The sequence below is a fragment of the Dermacentor andersoni genome, chromosome 8, assembly GCF_023375885.2.
Source record: "Dermacentor andersoni chromosome 8, qqDerAnde1_hic_scaffold, whole genome shotgun sequence".
Taxonomy (NCBI): domain Eukaryota; kingdom Metazoa; phylum Arthropoda; class Arachnida; order Ixodida; family Ixodidae; genus Dermacentor; species Dermacentor andersoni.
The window spans coordinates 121,425,911-121,439,322 of record NC_092821.1 but is presented as its reverse complement, the minus strand read 5'-3'; the positions used below and the strand labels follow the sequence as shown (position 1 = coordinate 121,439,322).

Below are 13,412 nucleotides of genomic sequence, written 5' to 3'. Positions count from 1 at the left end.
AGCAGCGGCAGCAGCCAGCGGCCTTTCGGAATTTCTCTTTTTTCCTTCTCTTTTTTCTTTGAGTTCTACGAAAGAAAAAAAAAACACGTGAAGTCTCTTTCCTGTGCCTTGCAGCATTTCTGCCGGATGCGCAGGGCTGTGTAACTCTGTCCACTTCTGGACCGGCGAACGGAAAGGCAGCATACACGGTGGCCCGGTGATTGCAGTCTCAAACATGCGCGGCGTGAGTAATGCTCAAACTGACCGGCTCCGAAATAGCAACGTTGCTTTTTCGCCTCGCGTCGGTTGGAAGTTCACTTCGAAGCGCTGCTTTATTTAGTCGGCATGGCACGCCCCTATAGAGGTCTGTCTGCGAGCTTGGTTGGCATAGACGTCTAGCAGAGGTCTACGGGAAACGCATATAAGTTCACTTAATGAAGCGTGGTCAGTGCGAGCACGCTTCTTTGTCACTCGCGGGAGTTCTTGGTGAAAAGATGAAGTAGCCTTACGGTTTCTCGATGTCTACGTAAGCAGCTTGGTGTGGGCGCCCAGCAGATGTCTAGGGAATCGTATGTATTTTTAGCGAATAAACAATCAGTTGGACGTTCAGAACCTCCACGAACACTTCTGAAGAACATTCAGCTGGACTTCGTTGGCCATCGTTATCTTATTGCGATAGCAATTATATGGACACTCCAAGCGCATTTATGCCATCGCCGTGATGTTCCGTATAAAGTCCAAACACGATAACATCGTCGCGGTGCGCCGTACGCTGTACGTGCGAGTGAAAGCTCAATCTCGCGCGCATGAGGGAGGAAGACGGGGCGGAAGCGCGCCGTCTTCTATCGCGCGCGAGGGATGGGGGGGGGGGAGGGGAGAGAGAGGCTGGGTTCTACTCCGGCGGCAGCTGTTTACGGCGTGGCCCGCGCTTTGCAAGCGTTCTGCGACGTGGACAAAGTGCGCGCCTGCGCGGGCTTCTTCAAAACAATCTGCGATGTAAACAAAGTACGCGCAGTGCTGGTAGCTTCGCATGCGCTGTGCTTCCGACGTTTAGTTCGCGTTGCAGCGAGAGACAGCACAAAGGTCCGTTCACTCGGTGCTGCTGCGGCGCTTCTTTTATGACAGCGAGTTTCGCGATCATCGAGCGAGATATGTGTTCATGTTTACCTGTACGCGCGTGACACCGTGCTTGTTAATTTAGTTAGTCAGCGAATGTGTGCACGTTTATACGGCCGATAAAACTACCACCCTTACTTCGTACACCTGTCTACTAATTCGCTATCGAAATCGATGCTTCGCCTTTCGGGCTAAACTGCGATTTTTTATCTGTTGAAAACGAAAAGACGCCGTAGTGAGTTTCGCATCAGGCAGTCCGCTTCCTCGGTATAAGTCACGTTTTCAAGGACTTAACATGTCTGCATAAGTAGCCGTTACGAGTTTTTACTAGATTCGCGTCAAATTACATTTCGTAAAATAATTATATCTCGCAACAGTAACTTTTGGTTAAGCTAGGATGAGTACTGACTGCCACTCGCTGGGGAGAGCGAGCACCTGCGTTCTGTTGCAAATTATTTCAGTGTTGCGGTTTATATGTTACAATTAGTACTGACGACTCCAATTTTCAATCGGCTCCACCAGCCACTGAATGGATATGGAAGTCTGCTGCTGAGCATGAAGTCACGTGTTCGATTAGTAATGGCCGCTTTCCGAGCCAAAGTCGCTTGTGTAACGATTCATCGATACGCAATAAAGAGCCCTGGGTAATCGAAGCCGATCCACAGCTACACGCCGATCTCCACACGTAGGCGTCTCTCCTAGCAAAGCTGTAGCTATGAGACATTAATCACGATCGAGTCCGTCACTGAGTCACTATTTTATTTCATTGGCTGCGCACGCACTCACTCATTCTTTGCAATGAGAGATCGATCCTTTTTATGAAGCAGTCGCATTTGGCCCGCAGCCATGACGATGGGTGCTCTACGCTACCATGGCTTTCTGTGGGTTCCTCGCGAGAGCCGTCTTTCACGAAACGCTTCCTGTTTTCGAGTCGCTGTCATCACCGCTATCGTCACCATCTCCTCCATCTTTCTTGACCCTTCCTTTTCCCCACCTTCACGCACCCCATTGCTGAATGGGTGGCCAGAACGCGCTGACTCAGGCTGAGCTCTCTGCTTTTCCGCACCGATGAATCTATGCCTTTGTCCTAATTCGATCGTCGATACTACTCGAACGCCATCGACACCTTAACGACCCTTTGTCTGACGCTCAACCGCTTGCTGAAGTTAGAAGTCATTGATTTGAAGTGACGTCTACGGTCATGTGAGATCGCCTACAAAACATCTTTGCTAATTAGAAATTGTCGGATCAGCCAGTCGCTGGTGCGGAGTATGAGATCTCGTTTTTGCAATAGACGTACGCTCTTGAACACACTGTGCATGACATGCTTGCACACGCAAAATGGACATATCGAAAGTCAACAAATACACTGGTGAGATCAGAAATGCCGCCATGCTGGAAATGTTGGAAAAAACAACAGCAGGAAACGAATTATAACGTTCGTCATAACTGCATCATAATTCGCTGTCTTTTAAGTTTGTATGGTTTCTTATGGTTTCAAGATAGAAGTGCTGAACCGAGCGCACGTTATCATTTTTTTTTTACGATTGCACTGTTACAACAGTCTCTGCTCACATGAGAGATAACTGCGGAAGCTTGATTTGCGTTATTGTATTTCGCTACCTCCTGCCTGCCTAATTCCTAGCATGGCTATCAAAGCGCTATATGGCCACAGTCATTCCAGGAGACCCACTCCCCGAGACCCTTTGCCGCATGTCTCACACCAATACCGTGCCTGCTGCTTCTTCTTCTTCAACCAGGTGGCGCCTTACGGAGACCTGTGGCATGCCGTCGAGTACTACGGTGGCATCGACGAGCGCGACCTCAAGATTATCCTGAGGCAGATAATCCCAGCCCTCGAGTTCATGCACAGCAAGGAGCTAGTGCACAGGGACGTCCGTGCCGAGAACATACTCATCTTCAGCAAAGACTTCACCAAGGTAAGCATGCGCTCAGGAAACGTCCCTCGGGCGGGTGCGCTCTTCAATTTACAGTGCTGACGAAAAATGCGAGGCTATGGGCACTGGATCGTCTTGGCGTATGGGCTAGTTGGCTCGTCCTCGTAATGTAAGCTAAAGTACTGAAGCTCGCGAATCTGAAACAGCGATCACGAAGAATCAAACGCGCAGCACAGAATCAACACTGCCTGATCGAACTGGTCAGATGTGTCAGTTCGATCGAGCACATCGGCAGAGAAACGTGAAAAATCGGTGTGACGGTCACGTGCCTGCCCACTGCAGCAGCTGCTACTGGACCCTAAAATTCTGAAATAATCGATGGGACCGAAGGTTGCGGCCAAATGTGTCAGTGTGCCATTCTCTTGCCCTGACAGGTAAGTACGTTTTCGAGAAAGTACTGTTGATATTGTCCTGTAATCTTGTAGACGCGTGCTCAACTTGGGTAGATGCTCCAAAAAACTACGGCCCACACACACACACAAAAAAAAAATACAGAGGTTTTTGTTTAGTGGCGATTTGCCAGTTTGCTTTGTATAGGTACAAGGGTTTTCGTTGTCGGTATTCTTCGATAGCGATCATGCAAACAGACGAGGCTTCTAAGCTTCTTAACTTGTAAATCTAAACTTTACCTCGCGAGCTCGTACTTAAATACGGCGCTTTCGATACGTTGGCGGTAACATAATAAAACTATCCTTACGGCTTTTTAACAAGGGCAAAAGCTACTTCAAGTTACCGGAAGCACCAGGGAGCTTTACATATGATAGCAGCAATGGCCTAGACAGAGAGCATTCGAATGGAGATTCTTTATATGCGTTCATAAATTTCACGAGAACGTTTCGAGAAGATTCCGGGATATAGTGGAGACAAAGATAAGCCAACTAGTAGTCAACCAGAACACAAGCTGGCAACAAAATGGCACTGACAAGAACAAAAGAACTGATATGCCCTACAGATTACTTATTCAATGATCTCGTATGATCATGTGTGTTTTGTATGCTATCCCTTATGTTCGTACGAGAATATTTTTTGATGACGCGATGAAACATAGCGAGTTTTTGGCGCCGGACGTAGAATAAAAGATATCGCACGCCTTAACACACGCACACACACATAACAAAAATAACGACAGACACTACACCAGCAAAACGTTACAGGCGTTAGGCTGTATTCGCCAATCTCGTTCAAGGAAAGGCCTAGAATGAAACTGGTGAGTGCGAATGTTACGTGACGAGGAATCTTTAGCGGAAATATTATTTTTCTATGGAATTCAAAGCATATTCGCATGACCAGGCGAGCTTTACAGCGGCCCCATTCTTTAACCTCCACTGCTCCTCGCGTCGTGTTGTCACTCACGCTGTGTCGTTCGTCCTCTCGGCCCAGGTCAAGCTGACCGACTTCGGCCTCACGAGAAAAGCGGGCACGTTGGTCAAAAAGCGGACGAGGTCGCTGCCCACCTGCCCGCCGGAGATATGGGAAGCGGTTCACCTGGAGGGCTACACCGTCGAGCTGGGCTCGGACGTCTGGCAGATCGGCATGCTCATCTTCTCCTGTCTCACTGCGAGGTAAGCAGGAAAGAAAATATTTCGCGAGATCAACATTGCAACCCGCAAGAATGTAAGCAAGGACGCCAACTCGCACAGCATACGAGAGTATCGACCACAGCAGCGTAGGTGTTTGGGCGAGTTTGGTGCGGATTTATTTCGAAAAATTGTGGTGTCTTCTTTCCTTGACCTTAATTGTATGTTGCGATATGTTCATTTAACATCACTCGCCGTGGTTGCTCAGTGGCTATGGTGTTGTGCTGCTGAGCACGAGATCGCGGGATCGAATCCCGGCCACGGCGGCCGCATTTCGATGGGGGCGAAATGCGAAACCACCCGTGTACTTTTAGATTTAGGTGCACGTTAAAGAACCCCAGGTGGTCGAAATTTCCGGAGTCCTTCACTACGGCGTGCCTCATAATCAGAAAGTGGTTTTGGCACGTTAAACCCCATAATTCTTCATTTAACATCGAGCATATACATGATGACCGTATATCGCGAATCGGTCGGAAGGACTGCCAGAATCACTTTTTCTTTGAACAACCTACATCACAGTGCCAAAGAGAAACCGAACAGGTTAGATACAACGTAAAGTGCGCGAGAGTTCTCGGAACATGCTGAACATAGCGTCACAAGCAACGTGGACTGGCCGGTTGGTTCCACTGAGTTATTGTGCTAGGAATATGTATATCAACTGCGCAGCAGCTACCGTGCATGCTTTTCGCATTAATTTGTTCGTTCGCTCGCGCGCTCGCAACTTGCGAGTTTGGACGCACCCGCAAACGCAGCTCTCGACTCGCAGGTTTCCCTGGGAAAAGGCTGACATCACGGACAGCCGCTTCAACGAGTTCCTGGACTGGCAGAAGCGCAAGACGACGAGGACGCCACGCGAGTTCAAGCGGTTCACGCCCAGACTGCTGCGCATGATGCGGCGGCTGATGGAGCCCAAGCCCACCAAGAGGTACCCCGTCACCGAGGTGAACAAGTACTACGGCGACCGGTGGCTTATGGTGCGGTCCCCGCGGACGTCCAAGGTCTCCGAGATCTGGGACCCCGCGACGGCGGCGGCCGTGGCGGGCCACGACAAGAAGCTGGGCGACGAACTACTGTCGGAGTACGGCAAGGAGCAACGGATCCAGAACTGGATCATGTCTGGAGCCGAGGGCCAAGCCAAGGAGAGCCAGTAGGGAGAAGCCGCACGCCCGAGTGGCGGGTTCTCGACGATCTGGCCGGGTGGTTCCTCTGCGAACACGGAAATGGCCGAGCGTGTGTGTATACCTTCGCGCAGCCGTGTCCCTTCAAGGTGTGCGCGTATTAGAGCAGATAAATGTGCGTAGGTGCACATGACCGGACACACATCTCTTGTGAAGAATAGGGGAAAGGTGATGTCAGTAATCGGATGTCGGTGGCTCGGGCTCGGCTCGGCTCGGCTCCGATTGCTTCCGGGGACACCAGGATATTCAACATGTGAGATATGAAACTTGGAATATGACCGGGAAGGCTGATGATAGAGAAGACGATGCTGCGGCCGAAGCCACATGGCAGTGGTTCTCGGTCTTGAGGTTTTATTACTGGTGGCAGCCATCTTGGAATGTCACATCGGCTACTTACTTGATTTACTGGTAGAGAGTCAGGAACATTCGCCGCATGAACAGCGCCTGTGTTCCGAAGCAAGAGAGAGCGCCGAGGAATCGCCACGTGTCCGTGAAACGCGTCCATCAGCAATAGTGCTGACGAGAAATCTCGGGAATTGGCCCGAGAGGCCGTAACCCTCTGGCAGTGGGTGATGACATACAGGGCACCACAGCAGATGCCTCGGCTTTGCTGTCAGCAGGATAACGGGATTCCCGAGTTAAGGGAGAGACATCAAGTTACTGGTGCACTGCAAGCAACTCTAAAACTTCGAGATGCCCACGTGGCACCCTTCGCAGCAGCACCCTACCCCCCCTCCCCTCCCTGATATACAAGCGACGTCGCAAACGAATGGTTTAGCCAAGAAGTCCGTGGCATCAAGAATTACGCGGCAGAAGACGTTGAAACAACGAATTCTGGAGGCGGCGGGCCGGATTTATCACTTGAACAAGCGAGGGCAGAGTTTCCCTAATCTTACGGAAAATCTCATGCGTTCGAGAATTGCCATCATACATCGCTTATGCCCATTCCAAGTGATGAAAGATTGAGATATCTTCGTTTATTTGACCTTTGGCCTCCAGAAAACATAAAACAAATAGTCGGGAAGCCAGTAAAAATGTAAAATTTTGCCCGAAGCAGATAAACAAGGAAACGCGAAGCTGTGTTGTGAGTTGAGCAAGACGTCGCTGTCTGCTACTGTGTCATGAAATATAAGAGAGAGCACATCCTAAAAATGACAGCGCTGGTGTGTTAGAAGGTGCTGAAGATACCGTCAATATATCTGTGCCACTTTTCTGACTGGTACTCGGATGTCTCGTCGAGCTCCACCCATGCTCTGCCATTTCGTCTTCCGAGACCACGTGTCCGTCACAAATAATTGTGGCCGTTGTGGTGCGTCTACGCTTTGTTTTTGTTTTTTTCCTTGCTGACGTGAGATCGAAAACAGACAGCCGCGGCTGAAATCTCTCGGCGTCTTTTCGACATGTCAACTTCAACGCAGTACCGACATCTGCAAGTGGTGGACGCGACAGACGAATACAAAACCAGTTTATCGTCTGCAGCCGATAGTCTCACGTGACACCACAGGTGGCCTGCCGCCGTCTGCTGGTTGATCATTGAGCAGAAGACTAGGTACAGAGGCGCCGCGTTGAGGCAGTTGCTCACGTCCCCGGCATCCGCTGTGCGAAGAAAAAAAAAAGAATCTTGCTTAGTTAATTGCCTTGACGTAAGGCACGCGGACGTCATCCCCTACCAAACGAGTCGCGAGTTGTGGACTTGACAGAACTAGACAATCTGTGCGCCGGTGCATTAGGAAGTGCGGTGTCTGTTGGAAACTGTCAGCTGTGAACACTTGTAGTGTTGTCGTCAATCGCGGTGACTTTTCTTTCTTTTTTTGCGAAGTTTGTCTTTGGCTTGCTGCTGAGATGTGTTTGGCGCTGGCGATGCCGTGTTATTCGCGAGTGTCGGGAAGGTTTTGCGTAAGACTTCCAAACATGCATTCAGCCAAGATATAATGCCACTGCAGAGTGTTCAAAACGAGGCTGAGGTGGAGAGCGGACCGATTCTCTTGTTTTGTTCTTGAGAAAGCATTGCCGTCAGTGACGATAGTATTCCATAAAAAAAAAGAAAGATTCCACGCCTGGTTCTGATTTTCGAAGAAAGCAAGGACAGATCTTAAAAACGGTAGACAGCATCAAGGAGACTTGTTTTAGGGACTTTTTTGTGTGGCCTAAGCAATGCGACATTTTCTGTCCTTCGAATGAATTGTGTGTGTATACAGTTTCTTTATAGATCGTAGCGATTCAATATCATGCCCTGAGCTAGGGCTATACAGTATCTACCCCCTTATGAAAAGTATTGATGCGGTGTAAAAGTGAGATCTCAATGGCCCCGGTCCTTCTGACAATGTTTCCTTGTATCACTCGCAAAATGGTTCAGTGCGCATGTTCGTGTTCCCGCCGCTTGCCTTACAATTAACCTAGTTTCAATGGTTGCGGGTCCCTCGTTCAATAATATCGAATCCCCCCTGTCTACTCCGACGGTCGCCGTGTCGGAGAACGTCGATGTAAGGCTTTATTTAGCTCAATGACCGTAAGTTTATTCAATGCAGGATAAGAACCCGTTGGTGAAACACTCGTAGCAAGCGGCTATACGAGGCAGCGAAGTCTTAAGTGAAGTCGGGCCGTTCGGACGTCTTCGAATCGCACTCGTGGTGTCAACCAGCTCCGGAAGGCGTGAAGTAGCGCACACATCTTTTTTTTTCGAATGTAGCCAGTGAACCTGCATCCTTTTTGAGAAAGAAACAAGAAAGAAAACGCACACCTGCGCGAGTATGGAGACGTGGTGCACTTTATCACAAAAAAGGACACTTACGCGAGTTCAAAAAAAAAAAAAGTTTCCATGGCCTACAGTTGCGCGGCTTCGGGAACCGTATGCGACAAGGTTCCCGAACTGTGACGCTGGGAGGAATGTTCAAACAGGCTTCATTCAGTACAAACTTGATCGCACAGACTTCCCGTGTCTTGCGTGGAAAGCTAAAATTTTTACTCCCACCAACCACTCGGAAGTGTGGACAAAAGCATATTTTTTACCACGTCGACGTACCTCTCAAAGTTTTTTTGTGTCCGTCGCCCGCGCGCGATACCCTGCGACAGACTGAAAGACGCTCACCCTGACGCGTAGGTGGAAGCCTTGAACGCACTTGCTACTTATCGTTTCGCTCATCAGAATACCGAGACGTCATCTGTCTATCACTATAGAACATGAGAATGCCATTGCCGTAGTGAAAATGCGCTTAAAGAAAGCAAAGAGAGCCGTACTTGCTGTAGATGCCCGTTTTTTTTTTTTTCCTTTTTTTTTTTTTTTTTTACTGCGCAGGAAATATCCGACAACGAGAGACATAGGGTCCTTTTCAGTCTGGTGCCACAATTTCTACAAGAGGTCTTTCTGTAGGATTTCGCCAAAGGTGAAGGTTTTCAAGATGGCAAGCCCTGTTGTCATCTTTACGGCCTTTCCCGATAACTCCGCTAGACGAAGGCCTCCACGTTAGACGAACGTCTTCACAGTTCGTCAGGGCGTTGACGATCAGAGTTTCACTTGGCGAGGTCCTTCACGTGCGACGAACACCTCAGCAGAAATAAGCGCGCTCTCGCCTCGGTTGCAGTCTTGAAGATGACAAGCCCGCTTGACGAAAGTCTTGACCCTTGAAGAAGGTCTTGTCTTCAGTCTCGACGATGACAACTTCGCTTGTTGGAAGCCTCGACTTTTGAGGAAATCCTTACTTTTTTTTCGAATAAGGGCCCTCTTGTCATAACGTATTGGCGTATGACTGAGACGTCCAGTTTCCTCGCTCTCCCATATTTCCTGCACGAGCTTCCATCTTTGCAAACGCGTCGTCTTTTCGTATTGCGCCGCAGTGAGAGAAGTACACAATCCAAACTATGCCCTTGCAAGCAGCGTGTTACAGGAATACGAATAATTCGGCAGGCTTCGAACGCTCAATCTAAGTGACTTCACCTTTGAGAACAACAGAACCTCGCGCTGCACCACGATACGTTCACTTCTCGCAACTAAGACAAACGAGTGATGCGGCAAGAAACGAATCACCGACGCGGTATCATCTGCCGGCAGTGCGCTTAAAGATAGCGTACAGGAGGAAAATGCAGGGGTTTCGTAACTTAAAAAGCAGTATACAGCCAGATCCGCTGGCCGCGTGGCTTGTCTTCTCACCCACTCGGGTGTACATGCCTTAAATTACAAACCGTTCTGAAACGCGCAGACCTCTAACTACTTTCCTTTCCCATTTCGAGAAACTCATCGTTCGCACTCGACAGCGGCTGCACATTCAGATATATTTTTCTCCTCCGCCGCGCCAACCGCTGACGGCGAATATGTTAGACGTAGCCACTTGACGTAGAGAGCGGTGTATTGCGTGCGTGTATACTTATACTATACTGTCCAAATAGTAAGCGGGCCCAGCAGTAAGACGAAACAGTAGGAATCACATACGTTGGGGTTCGCGATTGTAAGTATTACGAAATAGCCTATACGCGCCAGCCGTTGTCTGGCAAAAAAAAAAAGTGTCGTATTTGTTGTCGTGCGTGGGGATTGTACTAGCGTCTTTCTGTAGAGCAAACCGTTAAATGTTCACACACCATAGTCGTCACTTACCGCGTTCGTCGTCCGCTATGTCTGGAAAATGGGAATGCGACGTAAGTGTTTGCACAAGACTACTGCCCCCCCCACCGTCGTAACGGTGCAGCGCGACCTTAATTGTCTTTTTTGTAACAGTTTCCGAAAAAAAAAAATGCCCTTCCTGCACTAACTCAAATAATGCCCGTTTACAGGCGCCCATGTTAGGAATATCGTTAATTCTATCCAGTTTTGAATGCGACAGTAGGCTTGAAGGCGAGAGGATTGAATGCGACTCGACTTGGCATTCACTTCACAAGCGCACTTCGAAACATCGTTCCTTGTATCCGTGGGGGCGTTGCCGCGAGTGATGGAATACAGTTAACCCTCGCTTCCTTGAAGTCGGTGGCAATGGGAAAGCTTTATCAATGGAGCTGCTATCTAAATCACATGGGAAGGGATAAATTCGCCTTTCTTGGCGACCACTGCATCCATTTTTGATGAGCTTTGTTGTATTTAAAAGGATAAGTTGAAAATATTGTGACTGTAGCAAGCAGACTGTTTTTATTTAGGTTGTCAATTTCTTTTCATAAAAAAATCTTCGAAAACTGCAAAATTTGAAGAAAAAAAAAGGAAACTATCATGTTGACAACTCTATAACTAGGCAATTAAAAGCGATATAACAGTTCTTTGTACTGCAACTAATAGTACATTTAAAGGGCTTAAGATTGATGCATTGCAGACCCTCATTAAATGTACCATTCATGTTCGCCATTGAAAAAACCTTTTAAATGTTGTAGCAATATCATGTAAGCTGCAATTCATATATCGAATGTGTCGGCTTTAGGTGCTCTAACGGATGTACTTTACAAAACCGCGACATATGTTTTTGGGTCCAGAGTTACGAATTTTTAAATCTCGGACCTCTATTTCTTTTTCTTGTCGATATTTGGTGATTTCTCTAAAAAGTTAGAGGCCCTAAATCAAAATTATGCTTCCTGCAACCACTGGCATGCAACTTCCTCTCTTAAATGCTACAAATTTCACTCAGCTCACTTCGTTGCTTCGAGGTTCTCAACCTATAAGGCACTGTGAATATGTGTCGGAGAATAAAAAAAAAAGTAGTTCGTTAAATCGAAAATTTCGTAAAATCAGGTTTTTGTTAATAGACGTCTGACTGCATTCGCATGCCTCGTGTGTCACCTATCGTAACCAGGCGATTCCATCGTGCACTAGAAGGCGCCAGCGTAGAGGCATGTTTCTCGAGCGATTAATCGTCTTCGCAGAAGTCGGCCGAGGAGCGTGGCCCCCGAGATCCGTCAGCGGTCTCCGCTCTAAACTCGGAGGCCAAGGTTAACACTGCTGATCGGTGGCGCTACTTACCACGAAGCGGCATCGCGTCGAGAAGAAGTGTCGAATCGAGTCGAGGAACGTTTGTGGGTACGGGAGCTGACTCGAAAAAACTAAGAATGTCACTCTTTATTGGATCCGCTTGATACATAAGGTTTAATCTGTACGTACCGTTTTGGAATATGCGCAGAACACAAACCGACGTTTCTTTTAGTACACCCGGCAGGTGGCGCCAGAAGCGTTCTCCCTCTTCTGCCATTTACCGACTTCAAATCGTGCCATGCGAGGTCAACCCTTGCGTCTCGCCACCTTACTGTCCCACACATATCAGACACACTGCATTCTTTTGTTCGCTTTCCACGATGAAGCTAAGAGAAAAAAATAAATATTTTTTTGTAAAGCAATCGCAGTGTCGAGATGACCGTCACCCAGCCCAAACACATGATGTCGTTGTTCTAAGCGACACGTGCCTCTCTACCGACGAATAACGTGTCTTAAATAAAAAAAATAAGAAAGAAAAGGAAGGTGTTCGGTTTTTAAGAGGAAGGTGGTTCTCGGGCGAATGATCCTAAACAAAGAGTGTTTGTTGTCGGCAGTTTGTTTTCTCTTTTTTTTCTCGACTGGTGTCCGTATGTACGGCGATTGCACGAAGTGTTGATGTTGTTGTTCACGTCTTTTGTATTTACTCGTGATATATTTAATAAAAACTTGCCCGATGTGACGGCCCGGCGTGTTTCTGCAGTACAAAAGTTAGTTTTCGGGCTAACAGTGGGATTCGAGGTGTGTGTGTGTGTGCATATATATATATATATATATATATATATATATATATATATATATATATATATATATATATATATATATATATATATATATATATATATATATATATATATTACGTAGGAAGACGCAGACGAAAAGCTATATAGAAGTATATTTACACGGAAACACGCCGCACTTGGCCAAGAGGCAACAGCCCGCGCTAGCCTGCAATCGTCGTCGTCGTCTTCACACTGCTCGCCTCTTCGTCATCGCAAATACTGTTCATTGTACCAATTGCAATGGTACAATGAATGTACTCTGGCCGTGCTCGCAAGCTCACGTAAACTACGAACAGGACAAGCGCAAGTTTGAAGAAGCAATCCGGAGCGAAGAACTCGCTCCCCAACTCTGGGCCGTCCAGCAGGTCCACGACGCCGCCAGGAAACTCAACCTCCCGGTTCCGTCGTGGGAGACGCCCACTCCATGAGAGCCCAAAGCTCTCGTGGCCTGCAGGATTTCTAATAAAGTTGATTTCCTCCTCCTCCGCAGCACTACCCCCGGCGGCAAAAGCGCCGTCCCGGAGCGACTAAAGGCCGGACTCGGAATCAGTGTAGTAGGCCTTGAGCCTACTGACGTGCACGACATCACTAGATGCCAGAGTAGATGATGAGGTTGAACTCGCAGGAGCAATTGCGTAAGTCACAGGCGTCACCTGGCGCAGCACGCGGTAGGGCCCTGTGTATAGCGAAAGGAGCTTCTCTGAAAGTCCGACGGGACGAGAGGGCGACCACAGGAGCACGAGCGCACCAGGCGAAAACTGCACGTCACGGTGGCGGGCGTTGTACTGACGCTGCTGAGTGGTTTGCGAGGCCGTCAGTCCAGTACGGGCAAGCTGGCGTGCATGGTCGGCGAGGGCGATGGCGTCGCGCGCGTACTCGCTTGT

The 13,412-nt window shown here is 48.4% G+C and overlaps 1 protein-coding gene across 1 annotated transcript in view; it reads left to right on the top strand.

The window, feature by feature from the left end:
* The window catches only part of LOC126529070 (serine/threonine-protein kinase SBK1-like), a 108,413-nt gene extending 95,985 nt beyond the window's left edge, over positions 1–12,428 (top strand). The window contains exons 4-6 of the mRNA XM_050176670.3: positions 2,856–3,035; positions 4,434–4,615; positions 5,397–12,428. Coding sequence (XP_050032627.1) covers positions 2,856–3,035; positions 4,434–4,615; positions 5,397–5,781 — 747 coding nt within the window. The 3' untranslated portion in view covers positions 5,782–12,428. The remainder of the gene's footprint in view (positions 1–2,855; positions 3,036–4,433; positions 4,616–5,396) is intronic.
* The last annotated feature ends 984 nt before the right edge of the window (positions 12,429–13,412 follow it).